We start from the raw sequence: 26,087 nt of genomic DNA, 5'->3' as shown, positions 1-26,087 counted from the left end.
TTCCACCACTCTGAACATTGCTCCATCACTCTGTATCTTTGGTTCTTTCAGACAAGCTATTCATGCAGCATCAAAAAATTGATGTACATCAACTCTAAGGCACTTTGGTCTCCGAAACCTGAGTGCATTCTGTGCATGACAGGTGCTGACTTTGCAGAGAAATTGTGCTTTCCTGACTGTTTCTAGGGCCGGAAGTGGGAGTTCTAGTTGCTTCACACAGACATCAGGGAGTGTTTTCTGCTCTTGCCCTGTGGGGCTGCGGGGAGGACAGGCTGGGAGAATGTGCGTAAATGTTTAGGAGGTACTAGAAGAGCCTGACAGCTCCCTGTGGGGTAGCTTGACTTACTTTAAGCCTCCCAATTAGCAGCCAGCATGCAACCCTGGAGAGATTTTCCAAGCTGTGGAGTTTTGGACCTGTCCAGGCTGATTCGCTTTAAGAATCTGTCTGTCGCCAAACAAACAAACAAACAAACAAACAAAAAACATAGGAGGTGTCACACGTTTTCAAATTTAGGATTTCAGTCTTTTTTAAAATATATTTTTATCAACTTGACATAAAGTACTTGTATGTGTTTAGGGGGTACAGTGTGACACATTTCTCTTTTTGAAAGAATATTTATTTGAAAGGCAGAGTAACATACAGAGAGAAAGAGTTCTTCCATTTGCTGATTTATTCCCCAAGTGGCCATCATGACCAAGGCTGGACCGGTCCAGAGCCCCCACTCCGGGGTCCCCAAGTGGCCATCATGACCAAGGCTGGACCGGTCCAGAGCCAGCAGCCTAGAAGGCCACCCCGGGGTCCTCAAGTGGCCATCATGACCAAGGCTGGACCGGTCTAGAGCCAGCAGCCTAGAAGGCCACCCCGGGGTCCTCAAGTGGCCATCATGACCAAGGCTGGACCGGTCCAGAGCCAGCAGCCTGGAAGGCCACCCCGGGGTCCTCAAGTGGCCATCATGACCAAGGCTGGACCGGTCCAGAGCCAGCAGCCTGGAAGGCCACCCCGGGGTCCTCAAGTGGCCATCATGACCAAGGCTGGACTGGTCCAGAGCCAGCAGCCTAGAAGGCCACCCCGGGGTCCTCAAGTGGCCATCATGACCAAGGCTGGACTGGTCCAGAGCCAGCAGCCTGGAAGGCCACCCCGGGGTCCCCAGGTGGGTGGCGGGAGCCCAGGTACTCTGGGGCCATCTTGTGCTGCCTTCCCAAGGCACAGCAGCAGGGAGCTGGATCGGAAGCAGAAGAGGATAGCTTCCGCTGGTGTTCCAATAGGGGCACCAGCATCGCAGGCCTTCAGCTCCCGCCCCAGTGTGAAACGTCAGTACTTATACACAGTGTGAAGTGGTCAGATCAGCGGAAGGGAGAGATTTGTCATCTCACACGGGTTTTTTTTTTTTTAAATCTCTTTGTGTTAGGAACATTCAAAATCCTCCCCACTAGCTTTTTTGAAAGACTCACTTAAGGAATTGCAATATTTCCATTTTGCTGCATGTTTTCTTGAGTCCTCATCTGGTGATTAAAGTGGCAACTGATTAGAATTTTGTTTATTGTCAACTCTGAAACAAGTGAAAAACTAGTACGTCAGCCAGACAACTTTTACTAACGGCAATAGCTTGATAATTACTGGTCATCTTTCAAGACTCTTGTCAAATGATTGTCGTTTTGTATTTTAATGTGTGCTTAGCCTGTTTCTTTCCTTACGTCTTCATTCATCCAAATGAAATCCTAAGCACAGTCAAATATTTTAAAGCATGGACATTTTAGCTGTGTATATTAACATTGGGTTAAAATTCATATTAAGTAAGAATTGCTTTGATCCATCTTTTCTAGAATATGCTGTACTGTGAAATGCTGTTTCTTGGGTTCCTTTGTTGGCCTACCTGTAGTCTTTTGTATAAATTCAGTAAGATTTAAAGGTATTGCTACTGTAATTGGCTGGTGCTCTTCATATAGTAGTCTAATCTGAGTGTATGATAGAACCTAAGTCAGTTTCTTTTACTCATTGCAATCATAAGCTACACTGAGCACCAGTTACAGTGAGCAGAGCATATCAAAATGCCCTGCCAAGAAGATTATGGTTATGGGGCAGCAGGAGATCAGCAAAGAAAGAAGTGAATAATCCATCATATTAGAACGCAAGAGTGATATGAAGCCAACCAAGGCGAAGAGGGAAGAGTGAGTGGTGGGGCTGGGTTGAGGCATGGGCACCCAGGTTTATGTGGAGTGATCCAACACAGTCGGTCTGCCTGGACAGACAGAATGGGGAGAAAGGTGTGGTGGAGGGACACATCTGGGGAAAGTGTTTCGGGTAGAGGGCGTGGCCTCTGGAAAGGACAGGACACTGATGGGAATATGCGAGGGACAGAGGAGCCTAATGTGGGGCCTGAACAAAGGGAGGAAGTGGTGTTTGCTTGTTAGGAAATGAGGTCAGAGAAGTTACGGAGCTGGTGTTTTGTCTGTCCTGGATCACACTCCAAGAACTTGAACTTGTATACTATGTAAAATGGGGAGCCATTGGTGGCTTAGGGCCTGAAAGGTGATATGGTCTCATTTTTATGTATGAGGATACTTCAAAGGTTCATGGCTAATGGAATTTAAAAGAAAGTGTACTTTAGTGCAAGCAGATTGGAAATCCATGCCAATGAAGGCTCTTCAAACATTCAAGGAAAATGTGTTTTATAAAAAAAGCTATGCAAGGGAGGTGGGCCATCTCAGAAGTGGGCTGCAGTACTGCTGACATGCACTCACTGGGGCTAGGAATGTGTGGTAGGGGAACTTTGGGAACTCCCTTGCTGGGCCATAGCTTTTACTGGTGAGCATGAGAGCTGGGACTGGGAGTAGGTCAGGCTAAGCTAGGCTGCTGTCCCTGCTGGTGCACACAAGAGCCAGAATGGGTGCTCACCAACCAGCTGGGCTAGACCACAGCACCTGCTGGCACATGCTGGGACTGGGTATGAGTCGTAGCAGGCTGGACTGCAGTACCCCCTGGCAGGCACAGGATCCAGATTTGGGAGCTTGTTAGGGGAACTGTGGGCACTCCACTTTTGGGCTGCAGCTCCCACTTGTTGCTCATGAGAGCGCCAGGGCCGGGGCTGAACTAGGCTAATCAAAAAAGAAGTACTCTTCAGCAAATGTGTGGGCCAGGTCTGGGGATGGATTGAGCAGAGTTAAGTTGTGGTACCCATGGGTGTGCACAAGAGTCAGATGGGAAGCAGGATGAACCATGCTAAGTCGCAGTACCAGCACATGCGTAAACTGGGGTTGGGAGCAGGCCTGGTGGGGGTTGTTCAGGGTCAGCCTGACTAGGCTGTGGCACCTGCTGGTGTGCATGAAGGGCAGGCTGGTGTAGGCTGGACTGAGCTGGGGTAGGCGAGGTAGCAATACCCATCAGTTTGCATGAGCAGTGGAGTTGGGGATGGAATTGACCAGGCAGCTGCATCCACCAGTAGCTGTATTGGCTGGTGCAAGTGATGGACCAAGCCTGACACTGCACTGGCTGGTACACCCTAGAGTCAAATCAAAGCCTGACACTGCACTGGCTGAGGTCACCCTAGACGAGGTTTTTGGAGGACTCCTCAACTAGATGGCGAGACTCAAACTGTGGCCATGGGAAAAAATCACAAGATATGTAGTCTGACCTTGGAGTGCATGCGTTGGGATGGGGCTTCCTTGGTTGCTGATGTCTGTACAGTGGGCAACATGCTCAAATGAACACACGGGACATGACAGCTAGCCTGCAGCCCAGCAGAGTGCCACATCAAGGGATGAAAAAGCAAAACAGGTTGAACCACTCTCCCGGCCAAGCCTTGCTACATGTTCCTGGGCCTGTGGATGCACTAAGGTAAACTTGGTCAGCCAGTAGACCTTGGGAAGATTTTCTTAACCCTGGCACAATGAAGCTGGTAACATCTCATAACTAAAAAAGCACTCAAGCACTCCTCAGAACACTATTCCTCACATCGGAGTCTCTAAGGCATCTTCAGATGACTGTCCTCCATCCCCCAGTGCTGATGGATAGCAAGGAGCGGTCCCCTCCCCTTCCGCTACTGCAAGCACAGGAGGAAAAATAAATTAAAATATTTGTCCCCCCCCCACCTTTTTCCATACCCAGACCTTCCCCACCCCAATTGGAGATCCAGATGGGTGTACATCCCTCTCAACTATGTAAAGAATATTAAAAGTGCAGATTTTTGAAAAAGCGATGCATGAATATCAAAATTATTTGTATCAAAATAAAACTAATGTTTCATTTTTCCGTGAAGTTTTTGAATGTGTCCTCCTGAAAGATTGTTTATCTCTGAATTGAGACTGGATTTAGATGGCCCAGGTGGAGGCAGTGACGACTGAAACTAAGATGTGGATGGGGTCAGAGAAATGGTCAGATTCTGAGCCTGGTGTGTGTTGGGGGTGATTGTATGTGTAGGGTTAGGCGTGATTCGCTGCTGGATTCGAAAGGGCCAGGGCACAGAGCTCATGATTATGGCTTAAACAGCTGGCAGGATGGATTCACCTAGCACTGGAATGGGGAAGGCTGCGGGAGGCCGGAGGGGGAGGGTTCAGGATGGGATGCTGCTCCATAGCTAAGGACACAGCACTTAGTCTGACAACATTGGAGGTCACAGCAAAGGACTCTGGAGAGTTCAATGAGAGAATGTCCAAATGGGATGGAATCGGCAACTGAGTGGGGCCTGGGCCAAGGCAATGCCATCCTTCCGTGAAGAGAATCGGGTGACAGGCAGCCTTCTGGAAAGAGGCCCAGGAGAAGCCAATCGTAGGGGAGGAAGCACGGTGGCAGTTGGTGTCCTGGAAGCCACGAGCAGCTGTGTCGGAGGGGAGGGATCGGATATCTGTCAGGTGCTGCAGCTCGGGACAAGGAAGACTGACAGACTCCAGGTGCAAAAAGCCTTGACAAGAAGCAGCCTAGAAGCCCCTCAGCGGTAAGGTGTGTGTCTGAATCATTCCTGCCTTCTTTGGCGCCCAATGAGCCCTCACACTCAGCTGACATTTAATTAATTCCATGCAGGCGTCAGGACTGGGCTGTTGGGCCCAGAACTGTTGCTCCCAAGAAGAGCTCCAGGGTAGGGAAGGGGGATGGTGGAGCTGGGAATTGATGGGCAGTTAAAGCTCATTATCCCTAGAAAATGCCACAGCAAAGTGCCTTCCTTTCAATTCCGTTCCCTTTCCAGGGGATATCATCCGCTTTGTATTTTGTGCTTAGTGCTTATAAAAGCAATGGCTCCGCCGAGAACCATAAAGAAGAAAAGCAAGGGCCGAAGAACTTCAGGCTCTCTGTATGATTGAATTGAAGCACAGCCACCAAAGAATGAGGTTTTTGGCTTGAAATCTCAGTCCTGGGCCTTTTAGCAATATCTGGATTGTTGGCAGGTTTTCTCATTTCCACCCAGCCGGATGACATCAGAGAGACCCATACTTGATCTTCCCCAATTGCTATCCTGTTTTCCACAGGCAGTGGAAGTGCAGAAGTGAGTTCTGTTTGCAGGTGCCACTGTGGGAGCATGCCAGGGCCATTCTGGGCTCTCCTTTTTATCAGTGCAGGAATGCTATTACCCTCGCTGGAGGTGTAAGCCTTCTGTGTCCTGTTACTAGCTTATGTTTGTTTGCCTTCGCCTACTGCTAGAAATTCTCTTGCTTTAGTTGCTACAATTAAATTACAATATCCACTCTGGTCTTCTTGAGTGTTCCACATTTTCCTCTCAGCCTAAAACACTTACAGTGCCTCTCCTCTGCCAAGGTAGCTGCTTTGAAATACTCAGATCCTGGTGGGTAAGTGGCTCAGCAGCCAAGAGAGACCCCACTTGCCTGGTTTGTGCGGCTGCTCTGCTTCCTGCCAGTGTGTACGACTGAATCATTTTGGCCCCTCACATGGGAGACCCAGCTTGGGTTCCAGGCTCTTGGCATTAGCGTTCTTCAGCTTTGGCTGTTGCAAGAATTTCAGGAGAGAACCAGCAGGTGGAAGACATACACTTTCTCAAGTAGAAGTTAAAAATAAATACAAAAAAAAAAAAAAAAAGCCCAACCAAACACACACACACACAAACCCAGTTTCCAATCTGACTTTCATCTCATTAGGATATCTGAGGATGTAGATAAGGAATAAACTTGGTACATCATTAGACTGAATTCCCACCCCTCTGCGCCCTGCCGCCAGGTGTTCTGTAGGTTGGAGAATAAGGTTCTGAAAGCATAGTGAGTGATGTCGAGAGCTCTGGTGCTCTGAGCACTGTTCCTGGCCCAGGCACTCAGCCAGGTGCTGGGAACATACAGTCAACATGCGCCTGACTGCATAGCATGGCAGATGCGCAGGGCCCAGGAACAGAATCCATAGTGAAGTTGAGGAGAGCGAAGAGTGGCTTGGGACACAGCCTCCAGGGGCAGTCAGGCCCTGCTGCTCTTGGGGTTTGTCTGTGGGGGTGCATGGTCTGAATCTCAGATTGTGAAACCAAGGAGAGCCAGCTCAAGGATTACTTGATCTGATTAGCTGTAACAAAGGGCCTTTGTGTGGGAGGAGTGTCTCAGTCTGTTTTCTTTTTGCTGTGCTGGAATGCCAGGGACTGGATCATCTGCAAGGAAGAAATACATTCTCCTGGTTCTGGGGCTCTCCAACTGTAAGGTCACAGGGCTGCATCCAGCCTGGGGCTCCTGACAGCATCACTGGATGTCATCTAAGGGGCAGGAGGTTGGACGCCTACAAACTCACCTGTCTGTCTTGGTAAAAGGTTGCTAACCCCAGCCTCGTGACTTCTTCCGACTCTAACCACCTTCGAAACGCTCTGCCTCTAAGTGTCATTAACCTATGAATTTGGGAGTTTTCAGTGCATGAACTTCTATGAGGGAGTACACTCAAACCCCGGCAGTTAGGAATAATAGAATTTACTTGCAAATAATAAGAGCCTGACTGACTATTTTCACGTAGAAGAGAGTCAAAAAGAAGGCAGCCTAGGGGCAGATGTTGTAATACAGCAGGTGAAATGCTACTGGGATGTTGCATCCTGTGTCAGAGCAGTGGTTCCAAGCCAGGCTGCTCCACTTTGGATCCAGCTTCCTGCTAATGCACCTGCAGATGTGGTGGATGATGGTCCCAGTGCTTGGATTCCTGGTACCCACGTGGGACACTCTGATGGAATTCTTGGCTCCTGGCTTTGTTTTGACCCAACCCTGATTTTTGCAGGCATTTGGGGAGTTAACCAGCAGATAGGAGATCAATCTCTCTCATTTTCCATCCCTTGTTCTTTGCTTCTTTCATTCTGCTTTTCAAATAAATAGCGCATCTTTAAAAAGAAAATTAGTCACCCATGCCAGGTGCACAACTTAAACCTGTTGTCATGGGCCCATCTCCATCTGCTCTTTTGCCCAATCATCCTTGCCTGTAAATCTCTTCCTTGTCACCATATGACATTTTCAACTATAGGCACCATTGTTTGTTCCCTGCCAAAGGGGTAGTGCTCTGAAATGTTTTTCTTTGTAAAAACTTTGTCCTTTTGGGGAACAGATTCAAATGGCGTATACTTAGAGTCTGATAGCTGACATTCAAGACCTTAAGCATATGCAGCAGCTCCCGGAGGATCCCCCCTCTCTTTCATAACCCCTTCCTCCCACCCTTCAACTAGTGCTCCCCACCTGCAGGTGGCTATCCACACAGGTTGGAATTAAATATGGGAAGTCTACAGAGGATGTTTTTGGAAAAAAGATAGGCTAGGGCTCATTAATGCTCTCTCCTTGTTTTGGCTACACAGTAACAAGTTAGGGAGTTCTTTCCAGGAAGATGGTCTGCTCTTGTTCTTTTAAAGCTCTTTGCCAAAGTGAAGGATTTAGACTTGGATCTTGCTGGGGAGGGGGCCATACAGGGTGAGTACAGACAGAAGCAGTTCCAGTTTGCAGGTGTTAAAACGTTCATGATAAAGACTTGCAAGATGGAGCCTGTGGCGGCCCCTTGTGATGGCCACATTCCATCTCAGAGTGCTTGGTCCGAGTCCTAGCTACTCTGTTTCGCAGTTCCGTAAGCTTTATCTGGATCACTGGGACTCAGGAAAATCATCTGCTGTGTTTCTGTTCGAGTTTCTGCACAGCGCTCCAAAGCTTTTTGAGGTTAGAGCTTTTGATATGTAAATGGTCTCTTGAAGAATAGATTTTGCCCAAGCAGCTAGCTAAGTTTCAGTTTCTCTGTATCTTTCGATCTTGCTGGTTTATACATCATCCATTGGGCCAGTCACTGTGCATGGAAGGATGGACAGCTGTGATGGACAGGTGTGAGTCTTGGGTCAGAGAGGTCAAAGAGACTGGTTAAGCGTTGTACAATAGAAACATGGCCAGAGCTGCAAAGACAATGGGCACCTACCACAGATGTCACTTGTTCTCTGGGAAACAATTTGGTTGTTCCTACTTCTAGAATGTGCTAGTAATTTCTTTAATTTTAAATAATTTCTGAATTATTTTGAGTGGTTGAGTGTAGTGAATTAACATTTCAGTGCTGATTTCTGTGAGATGACAAAGAATGAGAGAGATCCTCCCATCCATTGATTGACTCTACAAATGTTGCAGCCAGCCAGGGCTGGGGTAGACTGAAGCTGGGAACTGGCACCTTCATCCAGGTCTCCCGTGTGGGTGGCAGGTTGCCTTCTAGGAGGTACATGAACTGGAGGCTGGAGCTGGGAGCAGAGCTGAACCTCCCCCAGGCAGCCTGATGTGAGATTCGGCTGTCCCACATGGCTTCTTAACCACCCTGCCAAACACGCTTCTTTGTTCTTTAAAGCATTGCAGATCAATCCCAAAGGTGCATAAACAGTTGTTCTAAACAATTCCCTCTGCTGGGCCCCAGCACAACAGCTTAATGACTAATGCTCCTTCTGCAAGTGCTGGCATCCCATATGGATGCTGGTTCATATCCCAGGTGCTCCACTTTCCATTCAGCTCCCTGCTTGTGGCCTTGAGAAAGCAGCGGGAGGTGGCTCAAAACACTGGGACCCTATGTCCATGTGGGATACCTGGAAGAAGCTCCTGGCTCCTGTCTTCTTGTTGGCCCAACCCCGGTCATTGTGGCCATTTGGGGAGTTAATCAGTGGACGGATCTTCCTCTCTGTCTCTCCTCTTTGTGTATCTGACTTTCCAAGAAAAATAAGTAAATCTTTAAAAAATGATTGATGACTTTAAAAAAATGTGCTCAGTACAGAGCTAGCTGTGCTGCTGTGCCATTTCTCTGCCACTTTGCTCCTCTGATTTGCTCGCCTGTGTAGTGAAGGCATCACCCAGGGTCCTGGACCACGGAATCCAATGAACTTGGGATGCTTGGCTGCACCTGTTTCTTGCATTATCAGAGTCTGTCATGGTGGCAGTGCTAGTCTTGGCTTGTTGGGGAAGCAGCCAGGAGTTTCAGACATTAGAATCCTGCAGGATTTGACCTCTGATCTTGTTAGAACCTTGAAAACAAAACAAGACAAACAAACAAAAAAGAAAACCCAGAAACGCCAGGATTCATTTCTCCTTTGTTTTTAACCCGAAGAGAAAACAGGAAAGGCTGGCGCTTCCTGCTTGTGGAAACATCGCTCTCACCGACTGAACAGATCCATAACAGGCTCCATCAGCCGTCAGTCTCCCAAAGGAAGGAAACTATTTGTCATAGTCTAAATTTACTTTCTGCTACAATTGATTTCCTATGGAAACTGTTCTTATGATTGAACAAAGAAATTTTTGCAGTTCTTTCATGTACTGTCTTCCAGTGACAGATTGAGGCTTTCTGGTGATGCAGTCAGAATTAATTTTATTTGAAATAGTAATTATTAGATAACTATTATTTATTTATTATTATTAATTATTAAGTTGGTAAGGCTTTATATAATTTCCTTCTCTTCAAATTATGAACCAGGGATAGCACACACTTGATCATCACTCAGAAATAGATTGCTCGATTATTATTTGTAAAAGATTCCTTTTTAGTGAAAATTAAACACGTACTAAATTTTAAAGACATGTTAGTCATCTATAGGTATTACATTTAATATAAAAAGTTGGGCTTATTCATGTTTGGGGGATTTTTGTTATGATGTGCTAGAACATGAGTGACGCACAGAGAAAACAATGTTTTCCATTTTTTCGCCTGCAGAAAAACATACTGGGATGCTAGCGTCGCAGGCCGCGGCTTTACCGGCTCTGCCACGACATGAGCTTCGCCTCGTGTCTTATGAAGCAGGAAGGCAGGCGATCTGCACTGGCTCTGGGTGCTGGGGTAGAGTGTCCTCGTCCTCGCCTTAGCTCCCTTGTCTAGTGTATGTTCCCTTGTTTATATTTTTGAAATTCTACCATGTGACATCACACGGGAGTGATGACAGAATGTACAACATGACAGCTTCCCTTCCTGCGTAACCCTGAGCAAGTCTCTTTTCCGTGGACAGCTTCCTTGTCTGAAAAAAACCAAAAAAGCAAAAACAAACAGAGGTCCTGATGCTGCCAGCCTCGGGTTTGCTGTGAAGACCGAAGCAGTTAGTGGGTGTGGAGCTTGGGCAATCCTTTCTCCTCCAGAGGAAATGCTAGAGCAGCTGGGCGTGTGCTCTTGGGGTCTTGTTGAAGAAGCAGACCTCGAAGCACAAAGTCTCTCAAGTTTAAATCGTTTCTCTGTGCTTTGTGAAGTGAACTGGCACTGTCCTCTGGCCCTGTTCAAACGGGGCAGACATTGTCACAACCCAGTCTCTCTGCTGAATCACAAGTGGGTCGCGCAGGCCACACCGGTGTCCTAGCTAGGGTGCTGTCAGTTACTTAGTGCGCTTTTTTGGTTAAGGTTTATCTTGAGCAATTTCATTTGAAAGGGATATTTTACTGAAAGAGAGGGAAGGAGAGATGAAAGCCTTTCATCTACTGTGATGGCCAGATGTAAACTGGTTGGAAGCCAGGAGCCATCAGCTTCTTCCCAGTCTGCCACAAGGGTGCAGGGGCTGGAGCACTTGGGCCATCCTCCGCTGCTTTCCCAGGCCGTAAGGAGGGAGCTAGATCAGAAATGAAACAGCCAGATGTGAATCAGCGCTTATATGGGATGCCAACATTACAAGGTGAAGAGTTAGCTTGCTGTGCCACCATACTAGCCCCAGCTGCTTAGCTTTCCTTACTGCGTGATGGTGGCAACTTTGGGTATTGATTAGGGTGATTTTTCACTTACTTAGTTTTTCTAAACTTTTTTGTTTTTGCTGAGTAGAGTCAGGCTCAGGCCATCCAGATGATCAAAGCAGCTATAGACAGAGTCGCTGACACCTGGGTTGAATCACTACGAGGAAAGTGAGAATATTTCTCACTGCTGGAGACAGTGGAGATGGCCGGGCAGAGGTGGAGTGGACAGAGGCCTTTCTCTTTCCCCTAAACACATCTGGCTTTCCTGGGACATTGGTTCTTTGACACAAATGGAAATCCTGTTGACCCTTTGACTAACATCATGTTAGACATGTATGTTAAATGGGAGGAGAATTCCTACTGTATTATGATAAGTGCTGCCCTGTCCATGAACATCATGTATCTCCTCACTTAATTTAGATCTTTATGTTCTTCAATTCTCCATGAAGGTCTTGCACCACTTGTTTTTGATTTGTTCAGGTGTGCCTTATATTTATGTTGGGTTTGTTTTACAAACATTCCAGTACCTAGTAAAAGTAATTTTTGGTGCATAAGCATACTGTTGGTTTTTATGTAAATGATTATTTCTTGCAACCTTGCTTTTCTCTTTTTCTTTAAATGAATTATGAATCATCTACAGCCACTTTCAGGTGCTGTTATGTTGGTAGGCAGCAACCTTGTCGTCGTCTCGAATTTTGGAGGCAATGCTTCTCATATTTGTCACAGTATGACTTTCCGCTCTGGGTTTTTAATAGTTTACACACACACACACATCATCATCATCATCATCATCATCATCATCATCAGTTGAAGGGTCAGGTTTAGTGAGTGTAGTGAGCTTGCAATGCCCGCATCCAATCTGGGAGCACTGGTTCAAGTCCCAGATGTTCTGCTTCTCATGTGGTCTCTGCCGTTGTGCCTGAGAAGTGGCACCTGCCACTCCTATGGGAGATGGAGTAACTGGCTCCTGGAGTTGGCCTGGCACAGGGAGCCAGGGAATGGAAGTCCACTCTGCCTCTGCACTGCTCTGCCTTCCGATGAAATAAATAAATAAGTCCTTAAAATACTTTACTGGGAAGCTGTCGTTTTCGCTCCTCTCCTTTTTTTTTTTTTAAAGATTTATTTTTATTATTTTCTTATTGGAAAGGCGGATATACAGAGAGGAGAGACAGAGAGGAAGATCTTCCATCTGATGATTCACTCCCCAAGTGAGCACAACGGCCGATGCTGTGCCGATCCGAAGCCAGGAGACTCCTCCGGGTCTCCCACGCGGGTGCAGGGTCCCAAATCTTTGGGCTGTCCTCGACTGCTTTCCCAGGCCACAGGCAGGGAGCTGGAAGGGAAGAGGGGCTGCCGGGATAGAACCGGCGCCCATATGGGATCCCGGGCATGCAAGGTGAGGACCTTAACCACTTGCGTCACAGCGCCGGGCCCATTCGCTCCTCTCCTTTGACGATGCTTTCTCCTTTGGATTATATTTCTTGTATTTCTGCTTCCTTTTGGGTTTACTTGGAATCCTTTTCATGTCTGCAGTTTAATAAAATTTGGAGTTGTCTCGCCATGTTGTTTTTAATTCCTTGTTTATCTTCTTAATTTAAATGTATCAATTTTACTCCAATTTGGTTCTGTTGTCACAAGTTCTTGGGCTTGCTGACCCTCCTTTTGCATGTTGCAATTCTTTCATGTAAAGATTGTTATTGTTATGTGTTTTTTTTTTTTTTGATTGATAGTAAAGTTTGCATTTTCTGCCTTGGGGTTGGGTGGAGGGCTGTAAGTTGGAAGTGTCCCCGCTGAGTTATTTCATGTTTGCTTCTGTGTGTGGCACACCCCCAATGCCATCACAGCCTGTGGTCAACTTCCTTCTGAATCAGCTGCTGGGTGCCTGTGTGCTTGGGACTCTGCATACAAGCCAAAGTCTTGGTGTGTCTTTTCTTATCTTTCTTCTTTCTCTCTCTCTCTTCTCTTTCTTGACTCATTTTATTTATTTGAAAGAGTTATAGAAAGAGAGAGAGAACACTTTCCATCCACTTGTTCATTCCCTACATGGCCACAGTGGCCTGGACTGGGCCGGGCTGGAGCCAGAACCCAGGAGCTTCATCTGGTTCTCGTATATATGTAAAGGGCCCCAAATCCTTGGCCCATCTACCTCTGCTTCCCCAGGCATATTAACAGGGTGCTGGACAGGAGGAGATGAGACTTGATCCCACACTTGTTTAGGATTCTGGTATTGCAGACAACGGCTTAATATGCCGTGCCACCAGGCCAGCTCCTGATATGTGCATTTGTGGCAGACTCCTTTTTGAAGACTCTTAGGAACCTTTGCTGTTCCCCCCCTCCCCCCAACCCCCAGGGTGTAGTTGTGTTTTCTGGAGCATCTTAACACTGAAAAATCAAGCTTTCTGGAGGAACTGGCTGGGCAAGAGTTTCGGTTCCACTCTGCAACTCCGCCTGCTGGGAATCCTGAGTCCCCTTTGCAGGCAGGGGGCCGTTCATCCCCTGGGCCCCCACAGCACGCCCTGTGAACTTCCTATGTGACTTTTCGGTTCTGCATTTGCCTCTGACTGGCTGGAATCTCCCATAGCTCCTCTGCGCTCAGCTAGATATTGAAATGAAATGTGATGACATTGTTCAGTGGTTAAAAAATACTTGTCTTGGGAAGGGTGCCACATAAATGCTGTTGCCCGTGCTTGGAGAACCTTCTGGGGGTGGCCTGGAGGAGGTCTCTCTAACCTCCCACTCTGTCCTCTAAATCAGAGGTGTCTACCTCCAGGAAGGGGTGTTGAGGCCAGTGGGGAAGAGACCCATCAGCATGCAGCTGTACCACATGGGTGGGTCAGGGCTCACTTCCCCACTGCTCGGGTCAGCTTCCTGCTGCAGACCCCCGCTTCCTGGAGTCAAGTCCTGCCTCCTGACAATGACCCTGACCTGGTCACAGTGGAGGCAGGCGTTTGGCACGTGAACCAGTGGATGGGAGATCTCTGAATCGCTCTGTAAAAAAATAAAATAAAGCAATAAATGATGAGATTAAGAATCTGGAGAGGAGGGGATTATTCTCGATTAGTAGTGTGAGCATTAGAAACAGAAAGGCCTCCAGAAGAGGCAGGCCAGAGGGTGGTGGGCCAACGGATTTCACAATGGCTGCCGCCACCTTGGAGAGGAGCACCCAGGAAAACAGGAGCCTTTAGCAGCTAGACACAGCTGGAAAAGGCGTTCCTTCCTTGAGGGCTCCTAGCAGGAATGCAGCCTGATGTGTTGCCACTATTTCAGCTCCAAGTCAGACCTCCGGGACGGAAGAAAACAACTCTATGATGTATAGCAGTGCTGCACAGGTGTGTTAGCACATCAGCCCATGCTTCTCAGTGTCTCAGAGCAACAGTAGCAAACGCTGTTGTGCAGTTGCATTGAGAGATTGCCGCCATCGCCTGGAACTGTGGCAGGTGCTTGCAGCCAGAGCTCCAGGGAGCGACATAACCCCCTGTCTTCCCCGGCTTGAAAAAACATAATCACAGCACAGAACTTTTGTGGGTTCTAGCCCACAGGCCATGCATGTCCTTCTCACCACCTGGTTTTGCAAGGTCTATAAACTGACTGGTCTTTCCTATTTATTTATTTATTTGTATCAGAAAGTCAAATATACAGAAAGGAGGAGAGACAGAGAAGAAGATTTTTCGTCTGTTGATTCATTGCCCAAGTGGCCACAATGGCCGGAGCTGAGTTCATCCAAAGCTAGGAGCCAGGAATTTCTTCCAGGTCTCCTACATGGATGCAGGATCCCAAGGCTTTGGGCCATCCTCTACTGCTTTTCCAGGCCACAAACAGGGAGCAAGATGGGAAGCAGAGCAGCTGGGACAAGAGATGGTGTCCATATGGGATCCTGTAGCGTGCAAGACAAGAACTTTAGCCAAGGACTAGAATTGCACTGGTCCCAGTCTTTTCTTTTTAAATGGAGTTAGACAGAAGTCAAAGGAAGAATACTGCTGTGTTGCCTCAAGTTGTAGCATCTATCACACAGGTGCGATTGGGTCACATCTTGTGTATTTGTGTGGTAGCTGGCCCTGCTTGATGCCTGGCAGTCGATGGAGTATCTGTGGCAGGGCCCTGTGCTCTGTATAGGCTGACGGTCAACATGTGGTCTTCGCATGGGGAGCCTGCCAGCCTTTGTCTCCTGGCTCTAAGCATGTGATCAGCACCGGCCATCTGCTGATGAGTGATTCATTTTCATCAATATTCAAGAATATTTAGCTTTCAGCCATCTTAATGTTTAACACCTTCATTAGTAGAGTTAAGGCTTTGGGGCTGCTTCTCAAAAAGGATTCTTCCAGGGCCTGGCACAATGACTCAGTGGCTAAATCCTCAGTTATAAGCACTGGGATCCCAAATGGGTGCTGGTTCAGTTCCAGCTAGAAAAACAGTTGCGGACGGCCCAAGACCTTGGGACCCTGGACTCGGGTGGGAGACCCAAAGGAAGCTCCTGGCTCTGGATTGGCTCAGCTTCACCTGTTGCAGTCATTTGGGGAGTGAACCAGTGGACAGAAGAGGTTTCTGTAAATCTGATCTGTCTCTGATTCTTCCTTTTAAAGAATTTAAAAAATTATTTAGGAATTTTAAAAAGATTTATTTATTTAAAATTCAAGGTTTTTGGAGGGGAGAGGGAACAGGGAGTAAAAGTGAACAACCGAGAGAGAGGGAAATCTTCCATCTGCCGGTTCACTCCCCAGATGGCCATAATGGCTGGGTCTGGGCCATGCTGAAACCAGGAACCAGAAGCTTCTTTTGGGCCTCGCACATGGGTGACAGGGACCCAAGCACGTGGACTGTCTTCAGGAATTTTCTCAGGTGCAAGGGCAGGGAGTTGGACTGCCAGTGGAGCAGCCAGCGCTCCAGTATGAGATGCTGATGTTGCGGGTGGTGGCTTAAGCTGCTGTGCCACAGTGCCATCTCCCACCCCCAGGATTCCTTACAGCCATCGAGTTGGGAACATTTGACATCACAGCTTCTTCATGCCCCTGATGAGCGAAAGGCTGAAGTAGGGAGCGATCTTGCTGCCTGCTTGGAGTGAGACCGAGGCAGGAAGGCAGCTGCAGCCCAGCCCTTGCCGTTGGCACGTGGAGTGTTGTGTCAGCAGGGCCACACTGGGGCCTCCGGGCTGTCTGCTCCATCCAGCAGTCTGGATGGGGCTGTGATGGTGTGTAGTAGGTGGCATGATCAGGTACGGTCAGTTTGAATCAGAGAGCCATCCTTGATGTGGGCAGGCCTCTGCCAGGCAATTGAAGATCTTTGGAGCCAGGCTTGTGGTTTCTGAGGACAAAGGCATTCTGCTCCTCACTTGTGACTTGCTGGTGGGCCAGGTTGCCTGCGCCAGCTGCTTCAGGTCACAGACACCCACTCTCTGTTTCGCTCTTGGATAGAGGCACCTGTTTCTCTCTGTTGTGTTTCTTGGCTGAGCCCTGCTTGCTGTGGCAGGTGCTTCAGCTGGGTGGTAGCGGGGAGGGAGGGTCCTCTCCATCGTTTGGAACCAAGCTGCAGTGGGCATGCTCAGTGTGTCCTTCTCACCTTGTGCAGGTGAGGCTCAGCCTGGGGCCTCTTCTTTGCACCTCCTTCAGCTGCCTGTGTCGACCCCGAGAGGAACTGTTCTATATTTGGATGTACCCAAGCCAGAAATAAGCTCACTTGTGAAACAGCAGGGGCCTGTTTCTCAGGGAAGCTTGTGAGCTGTAACTGAGGCGGATCAGAAATGAAGCAGTCAGATCAGAAATGAGGAGGGGCTGTGGAGCAAGTGGGGCACTGGGCACACTTCTGAGGGGCAGAATTTGTGTGGAACCCGTCCCCCACAGCAGAAAACCAAGCTTCTGTGTGTGCCCTCTGAGCTGACAGCACCAGGGCCATCTGTGGCTGGGAATGTGGTTCTGTCCTGGAAGGATGCCCACTGTCATTTTTAGGTTCAAACTAGGTTGCAAATATTTCTGATAAAAATAGAGAAAAGTGGGGCCAGTGCAGTGGCACAGTGGGCTAATCCTCCACCTGCAGCACCAGCATTCTGTGTGGACGCTAGTTTGTTTTCTGGCTGCTCCAGTTCTGATCCAGTTCACTGCTTATGGCTGGGGAAAGCAGTGGAGTATGGTCCAAGTTTTTGGGACCCTGCACCCATGTGGGAGACCTGGAAGTTGTTCCTGGCTGCTGGCTTCAGATCGGCTCAGCTCTGGCCCATGAAGCTGTTTGGAGAGTGAACCAGCAGGTGGAAGATATCTCTCTCTCTTTGTAACTCTGCTTTTCAAATAAATAAAATAGTGCTCACTTCAGCAGTACATATACTAAAATTGAAACAATACAGAGAAGATTAGCATGGGCCCTGAGCAAGGATGACACACAAATAAATAAAATAGATCTATTTAAAATATACATATGATAGAGGAATAGAGAAAGAGATCTCCCATTTGCTGGTACTCCCTAGAAGGCTACAATGGCTGGGACAGGGACAGGCCAGAGACAGGAACCAGGAGCCAGAGCCAGGAGCCAGGAACCAGGAGTCAGGAGCCAGAACCAGGAGCCAGGAGCCAGAATCAGGAGCCAGGAGCCAGAGTCAGGAGCTAGAGCCAGGAGCTAGGAGCCAGGAGCCAAGAACCAGGAGAGGAGAGCCAGAATCAGGAGCCAGAGCCAGTAGCCAGAATCAGGAGCTAGAGCCAGGAGCCAGGAGCTTCTCCCATCCCTGCTGCTTTCCCAGGTGCATTAGCAGGGAACCGGATCAGACCTGGAGGTGCCAGGACTCCAACTGATGTCCATACAGGGTGTGCTTCACAGATGGTGGCTTTACTCACTATGTCACAATGTCGCCCCTCTTTGTTATTTTAAAGGAGAAATTTTGAGTTTTATAGGTCAACCAGTAGCCATTTAGGTTCTACTTCTACAGCTGGTGTTGTTTTACAAACACATACATACATAAAACAATTGAACTATAACTTCTTCTTGCTCAGGATGCCATTTCATTCTAAGAAACATCTTTGCATTCTTTTCATCATGCTAAAAGTCCTCTCTCGATATCCTTTCTTTATGAAGTTCTATTTATTTGTAAAACAAAGTGACAGAGACAGAGCTACTCCGTCCGCACGTTCACTCCCCGGATGCCCCCAGCAGCTGGGGCTGGGCCAGCCTGACACTAGGAGCTTGGAACGCGTGCCGGGTGTCCTGCTCGGGCGTAGGGACCCAAGGACTTGCACAGCCATCACTGCCGTCTCCCAGGCTGTGTCAGTAGGGAGCTGGAAGCAGAAGGGGAGCTGAAACTTTAACCCGGGCTCGTTGATGTGCAAGGCAGGTGCCGCGACCACTGAGTCCCTTTGTAGGAATCCTCTTCTTATCTGTTACACTAAATAGACATCTAGAACATTAGTTTCTGTACATAATTTTTCTTTGAGTTTTTATGTGTATGTGTGTGACTGACTCAGGATTTTTGAGTATTTTTCCAGGTCATCACCTGTGATAGGTTCCTAGGAGATAGAAAGGAGGAAGAGTGTGGGCCCTTCTTCCCTAGTTCTCCCAGTCTCCAGGAGAGGCGGACTTGGAACATGAGTGTGACATCGGGAACAGGGGGTCTGGAACTGGACTGGGACCCTGGGGCCAGGGAACCAACATTCAGGGAGCGGAGACTGCGCAGAGAAGTGTGGGATGCCCTGGTTTTCAGGGGGCTGGTCATGGCTGGCTGCAGGGAGGGATGTCTGTGACAGAATGAGATGTGGCAGTGCTCAGGACTTCTGCACACAATGTGGCTTCCACAACTGGAGGAGCACGCGTTCAAGACTTGGGAAGCCCTGCACCCTTCGAGGCTCTGTGAGGGCTGGGTGGACCGCTGTGACTTCTGCCAGAGCCTGATTTGTTCAAGCAGCCCTGTGCACTGGGTGTGTTCCAGCGTTGAGTATCAGCAGTTACAGATGAGCTGCGCAGCGCTGCACCCCTGGCCGATCCTGATGGCCTCTCACCGTCTGCTTCCTCCTTCTCCCCCCTGCAGTTGGTCAGCTTGCTGTTGATCGGCATCGCTGCCTGGGGCATCGGCTTCGGACTGATCTCCAGCCTGCGAGTGGTTGGCGTGGTCATCGCCGTGGGCATCTTCCTGTTCCTGATTGCGCTGGTGGGCCTGATCGGAGCTGTGAAACACCACCAGGTGTTGCTGTTTTTTGTATCCTTTTGGCATCGAGGACCTTTGTTCCCTCTTCCCAGCTGGAGTCTTACTTAATAACTGTCTTTATACAGATGGCTGATTTGAGGTAACGATTTAAAAAAATAACAAAAGCCAACTCCTAATATTCAGAACATTTTGTGCCGTCACGGGATGGCATATTTGCACATTCCCGCTTTGTCACGTCCTGAAGTCCTCGGCACATTCAGCGTAGCCATCCTGTTCATGAACGGCAGATAGGAATGAAAACATTCCATGGACACCTGTGGCCTTTCCCACTTGCTAATATTTGAGTCGAGAATTTCCTATTGTTGTTTTTGATTTACTAGGAAGAATGCTTACAAATATTTATCCTTACTGCCTGTTTCTATGTGTGTGAGTTTTATTCTTGGTGTGTCAGTTCTTTAATTAGCATTATTAGTATTTTCCTTTATGGCCTTGCACACTGTCACTGGAATAATTACATGTGTGCTTGTGGGTGTTCTCCAAGTGCCGTCTGTTGCATTTTTGCAACGATTTGCTTCTGGGGCATGCAAACATGTTAATACTTCTGTACTGTTTTACAAGCGTTGAGAAACACCCTTGACTTGTAACCCTCAGTATATGATTATTCTCTTACTTGTATTTATTGTTCAGTTTTCTGTGTCTTGCGCATGTTTGGCCCTGAACCAGGAGCAGCAGGTGAGCGACACTCCCCCCGCCCCCTTCTTTACTGCACTGCCTGGGAACATGGGTGAAAACCGGGTGGGAGAATGGGTGGAATACCGAACAATTTCTTCTTACCCAGCATGCAGTGGCAGCAGGCAGAGCTGATCCCTCTCGGGTCTGGATGCATTTATGTAGCTGCTGGAAGCTGAAGACCCCCATGTGTGCTGGGTGTTTTTTGTGTTTCTTGAGTAAGATTTAGTTCTCGATGGGTAAAGAGCGCTGCTGTTGAAAGCCGATTGCCCAGGCCTTTCCCACTCTCAGGCCGTGAGCCATTTGCTGCACATTCCAGCAGTCACTTTCCTCCAGAAGGTCTTGTTGCCCCCTGAGAATTATGCCTTTGAGCTGGGTACTGCTTTTCAAGCACCCGTCAACCTAAGACCCTTTCATTTCGGGGATAGAAAACAGTTCTTTAAAACTGTTGAAGGTGGAGGATTGTCAGATGTGTCAAGCCTTGCTGGCTTTATCAGGAGTGTATCCTACCACCAGTGATGGGCTGTGGCCACGTGTGTTCTGCACACACGGCCTGCGTTTGTGTACACGGCCTATGCGTTTTTTTAGCGCCAGCTCCTGGAGGTTGGTTGGAACAACACAGCTAGTGCTCGCAATGACATCCAGAGGAACCTGAACTGCTGTGGGTTCCGAAGTTTCAACCCCAACGACACCTGTCTGGCGGTGAGTCCCAAGGAGGAAACAGGTGGGCGTGGGTGGTCTGATGCTGAGTTGTGAGACTGTTTCAGATCCACTCACGTTTCTGCATCTGCTGCCGTGTGTCTGCCTGTTCTCAGATGTCCACTCCCGAGGGCGCTGAAGGACGGCTATTTGGCAGGCCATGGTACGCCTGGCCTTCAGGATTGACTTAGCCATTATTTCTTGGCCAAGTCCTATTTTTGCTAGTGAAAGGCTGCATGTTAAGAAGTTACTGCAGCAGGACGAAGAGAGGGCAGGTCCGCTCCCTAACACTGATCACCCCAGAGCCCTGTGGCGTGTGGATTCTTGGCTTTCATGCTTCTCCTTCCTTTCCATTGTCCCTAGAATAAGTTGTGGAAAGAGAAATACCAAGGCTCAATTCCAACGTGTTTCTGTTTTGGGCCAACTCCTTTTAGCACCTCCCTGGGCTCCAATTGTCTCCTCTCTGAGCCTGTCTTGCAGGGTTGTCTTATCCCAAGAGTCTGTACCACTTTCCTCTGGCTGTCGGGGATGCTTGGTCACAAATGTAGCAGTTGTGACAACAGCCTCTACTATCTCACCATTTGCACAGGCAGGCCAGCAGTCTGTCAGCTGTGGCTTAGCTGTGCCCTCCGCCCAGGCTTCCACTGGGGCTGCTGTTTCCCTGAGGCTTGGGGTCTGCCCCCACCATGCCCCCTGGGGATTGGGAGAATCTGGTTCCTTGTGCTTGGAGGATGGATGGCCCTGTTTGCAAGGTCTGACTTGGCGGCTTTTTCATAACATGACAGCGGCCGAGTCAACGTGAGAATCCCTGGAGATGCAGTCTTGGGTGATATGCTACTGGTATGGAACTGTCCAGGCCACTCGGGAACAGGTTCCCTCCTTACTCAAGGGTCGGGTCATCCAGGGCAAGTACACAAAGGAGCAGCAGTCTTGGGGGGCTGACTTTAAAACTGGCATAGTGCAAACCCAAGGCCTCCTTGTGACATTGGAGCTCCTTGTGACATCCGGGACACTGAGTGTGTGTGTGTGTGTGTGTGTGTGCGCGCATACGCACATGTGCAGGTGCAGCACACCATTGGCAGAGCTGTTGTGACGTGGGTGTTTTCTGTTGTGACAGAGCTGTGTGAAGAGCAGCCAGCCCTGCCCTCCGTGTGCTCCTATCATCGGAAGATACGCAGGGGAGGTCCTGAGGTTCGTGGGGGGCATCGGCCTCTTCTTCAGCTTTACAGAGGTGGGTGTCTGCACTGTGTGGCTGGACGGTGCCATGGTGTGACCCAGGGACCCACGGATGTCTTCACTGAGGGTGGGGGGAGAAGGGGAGCCCTGACATGGGATTGGCCCCCAGGAATCTACACCAGGACTGGGTGAATGATTGCTGTTTTTTTGCCTGTGCAAAGTGTAAAAACCAGAGAAAGTGATATTGGGCTGGATTCTTCTGCTACTTCCTCAGGCGTATGAGCAAGGAGCTTGATCGGAAGTGTAGCAGCCAGGACTCAAACCGGCACCCATAGGGGACCCAGCATTGCAGGCAGAAACTTAAACCACTGCACCACAATGTATATGTCATGTATCTTATTACAATGGCATCCTTTCTCTCCTTGAAGAGTTAATACTCCATGTTGGACTTTTATTAACAAAGTAAGGGGGAAAAGGAAGCATAATACACACTCACTTTTATAAGAAATTTCCTTGACAAAATCACCTTCCAACTTGTGCCTTGGTTGTGAGAATGAGTCAGAGAAATTCACACACAGCTGGAAAAGAAATCTGCTCATTCTGTTAAAGAATGAATTTTTGTTTTAAAACCTTAAAAACACAGGTGGGAAGAAGGTGGAATGTGAAAGGTGTTTGTACACATTAAAGCGGATCCAACACTTAGCGACATTTTGCCACACGGGTTTTGTTGTAAAGATCTGGAATTCACGTTGAGAATTCGGTGTTTCTGAATAGCCCTGTTTTCTCATCAGCTCATTCTGCCTTTGCTTATGCTCTTCTTCAGAAACACCAGTTCTTTACGAGTGTAAGTCTGCGGGTCAGAGAAAGGGAAGCCCCTCCATGAGTTCACCCCCACCAAATGTGTGTAACGGTGGGAAGCTGACAGCTCCAGCCAAGTCCCCCATGTGGGTGACAGGGACCCAGCCGCTTGAGCCATCACTTCTGCCTCCTCTGGTCTGTACGAGGAAAAAGCTGGAGTCGGGAACTTCTGCTGGGTGTCTTGGCCAGACTCTCTGATGTGTAAGGGACAGGTGTCTTAATTAGCATTTTACCTGGTGGGCTAAACGTGCGCCCATGTCTCAGATTTCCAAGGTGTTCTTTCGGGGAATCCTGGTCTCTGTTTTACATACTATCCTCTCTGAAAACCTAGCTAGAGAGTTTAATGGTACCGCCCCCAAATTCTCATTTTCTGGGTGGCAGATACTTTGTCCAAGGAGACATCAGAAGGTTTATAGAAAACACTTTGAGTTACAGATAAGTTTATATCGGTGCAAAATTTGAAATCCATGAAATAGTCTTTCATACTGTGTATTTCTGGGAAATTTCTGAAGACACCAGATCCAAGTACATTGTAGAAATTCAGTTGAGAAAAGTTAAGAAAAAGTCATGACAATGAAAGTTGGATGCCTGTATTAAGAAAAAAAAAATCACCTAGTTAGCAATGATCATTTTTATTTTGACATGCCTGCCTCCTCTGGGCTCTTCAGTTAGTGAAGTGAGTGCCTGCTTCTGTCGTAGGCATTTGGAGAATAAACCTGAAGGTGTGTGTCTCTCCCTCCCTCCTCCCTTTTTCTATTTCTCAAGTTAATAAATAAAAGTTTTTATAAAAGTTTTATAAAAGGCATTTTACCCCCTTGGCAAAATAAATGTGATAGCATTTGTATGTGTGTATGTGTGTGTGTGATCTATGTTGGGACATTTTTCTATGTGTAAGATTTCCGGTTACTTCGTTTTTACAGAACTCGGGGTTATAAATGCGCATGGTGTTTCAGCTTGCCTGTTCCTCCGTGCTCCTCTTAGTCGTCTGTTGCTGCGGAAACAGCACAGGCCTGGCTGCCTGGAATAGCACACATCTCTTGTCTTTTCCAGCTGGAAATCGGGAGTTGGCAAACAGCGACTCCTTCTGGGGGCAGCGTGAGGCCACCCTGCCGTTGTCCAGGGCTGCTGCCTTATGTTTCTGTGCCCCTGGCATTGTCCCTCAGAGTCCCTCCTGGCTGCTCCATGAGTTAATATCCTCCTCACCCCTCCTACCCCTGGGGAGTTTGGATGTGGATGCCAGGCACCTGCTACCACGTTTACGTTCATTTTTTTTTTCAGGGATGCTCATTCCATCTGTGTCCTTTGTCAAAGAAAACGTTATGTCCTGGGAACCAAAAGAGTGATCCAGAGGCCGCAGGGCTCTTTTAGGGATAAACTGAAAACACACACACACACACACGTCACCTTTGTCACTGTGTTGTGTTCTTCTTCCCATTGCAGATCCTGGGTGTTTGGCTGACGTACAGATACCGGAACCAGAAGGATCCTCGCGCGAACCCCAGTGCTTTCCTATGAGGAGCAGATGGGGGCCATCTTCCTCATTCCGAACCTGGGTCACTTTCTCTAACTTTAATTGAAGCTCGTTTTCCCATGCGATGAAGGATGCGGTGTCTTTGAAATGACATCGTTGACTGCAGAATTCTATATTTTTACTATTGCTTTTCTCTAAATGTCTGTTTCTTTTTTTTTTTTTTCCCCTTCTGTTGCTAACAAAAAGAAAAGGAACCTAGTGCTGTCCTCTGACCCTCTGTGGTCACTGTAACCTGTATGTGCCCAGTGTCCAGCCTTGTCCACTGCGGCCTTTCTGACTGTGCCGACCGCGTTGTTGAGTGCCCTGCGCATCTCCCTGGAGTGAGCGTGTGTGGCACCGTGCCGTGTAGATAAGGGGCAAGGGCTGCAGCCACAGAGTCGGACATTCTCTCATGCCCAGTCCAATAAGGGAACGCCATATTCCCCACTCCCCAACTTTTGTGGTTTTTAAATTTTTTTTTGGAAAGCTGTATCGTGGTGAAATGTGTGAATACAAATGGATCCTTTAGTTGTAGTTGTCTTTTATAGTTATACCCACGTGTTCTAGACGTAGCTAGGTCTGTAGAGCAACCAGACTAGGTTTTGATTTTGTTTTGACTTTTACCAATCAAGGCAAAGGAAAAATAGTCCCATGAAATGGTCTAATTTGGATTCCCTTCTGTCCTCAGCAAGGAATGAGTTTGCAGAATTCCGAAGGTATATCTATAGATAATCTTGACATTCTTTTGTAGTAATTCAGAGTCCCCAAAAAACTGCATTTTTAAAACAAGTTACTATTAACATGTTGGCCCATGTCGCAGAACAATCTTGGGTTATCTTAAAAATCGTCACATACTTTTTCATGGAATTTCTCAGTATCGTAACAGCTTGTCAAATTGAGACATCCCTGAATGTGTTCTTCCATAATTTGAGACTGAAATCGTGCTGTGGTATATTATGTTAAAATATTAAAGGATGGAAACTTTCTTTCGTGTATGCATGTTTGAATTAAAAGGAAGGAATGGAAGAATTGGCAAATGAATGAAGTGAGGTGGAATTCTTTGATGTCTTTTGCGAAATCGTCCTCACATCCTTTCTTGAAATGTTTTGGTGATTGATATTAGCCCTAGAGTACCAAAAGGGTGATTTTTTTTAAAGCTATATTTGTGTATTTTAAAGGCAAAAGGCAGAGCTGGAGGGAGGATGGAGAGAGAGACAGAGAGATGGCTAAGACAGCAGGGAGGTCAGGAACTACGTCCTGCTCCATCCCATCTCCTGTGAATGGCCGCAGCCTAAGCACTTGGACCATTTTTACTGCTCTCCCAGGAGTATGAACAGGGAGCTGAATCAGAAGTGGAGCAACCAGGGTTCAAATCAGTGCCCTGCAGCTGGGGCCACAGGAGGTGGTGGCTCAACCCACTTAGCACAGTGACAGCCTTGAGTCAGGGTTTTTGTTTGTTTGTTTGTTTTTGAACAGAGAAGCCGTTCATGTTTATTTGGAAAAATACGTAGTTTCTTCTTCATTATCCAACCATCTAGTTTCTTGTCTTGCATTCTATGCAGCATATGGAGATTATTCTATCAGCGAATATCTCGACAGACTTTAAATTGAGAAAAAAAGTCAATGGTTGTCTTAGCTATTTGCCTATAACTGTCACAACATACTGAATTAGGGACCGTGGTTCTGCAGGTGCCTGGCCTAAGCATCTCAGCTGGCCAGGGTGTGGTGGCAGAGCCCTCGGGGTGCACATCCTGGGTATCAGGCTGTCTTCCTTGCTCTTTGTGGGGTGCGGCCAGGACACAGGCATGGGGCACCTCCTGCAGTGTCCTAATTGCTTCACTGCCCAGAGGCCTTACAGCTTCTGAATTACATCCACATCAGTTGTGGAGGATC

The 26,087-nt window shown here is 48.0% G+C and overlaps 1 protein-coding gene and 1 non-coding gene across 2 annotated transcripts in view; both read left to right on the top strand.

Annotated features, from left to right (window-relative positions):
• TSPAN13 (tetraspanin 13) overlaps window positions 1-25,179 on the top strand; it is a 30,291-nt gene extending 5,112 nt beyond the window's left edge. Inside the window, exons 2-6 of the mRNA XM_040964647.1 lie at window positions 19,106-19,273; window positions 19,874-19,954; window positions 20,540-20,653; window positions 21,768-21,881; window positions 24,125-25,179. Of these exons, the coding sequence (XP_040820581.1) occupies window positions 19,106-19,273; window positions 19,874-19,954; window positions 20,540-20,653; window positions 21,768-21,881; window positions 24,125-24,199 (552 nt within the window). The 3' untranslated portion in view covers window positions 24,200-25,179. The remainder of the gene's footprint in view (window positions 1-19,105; window positions 19,274-19,873; window positions 19,955-20,539; window positions 20,654-21,767; window positions 21,882-24,124) is intronic.
• Window positions 17,394-17,500, top strand: LOC121145955. The gene has a single exon (XR_005882116.1). It is a non-coding gene; the product is annotated as a U6 spliceosomal RNA (small nuclear RNA).
• Window positions 25,180-26,087: the final 908 nt, after the last annotated feature.

This window comes from Ochotona curzoniae, unplaced genomic scaffold, assembly GCF_017591425.1.
Source record: "Ochotona curzoniae isolate NIBS_2020 unplaced genomic scaffold, NIBS_Ocur_1.0 scaffold_3835, whole genome shotgun sequence".
Taxonomy (NCBI): Eukaryota; Metazoa; Chordata; class Mammalia; order Lagomorpha; family Ochotonidae; genus Ochotona; species Ochotona curzoniae.
Note: the sequence above shows the minus strand (reverse complement) of the source record. Positions and strands in the feature narration are given on the sequence as shown.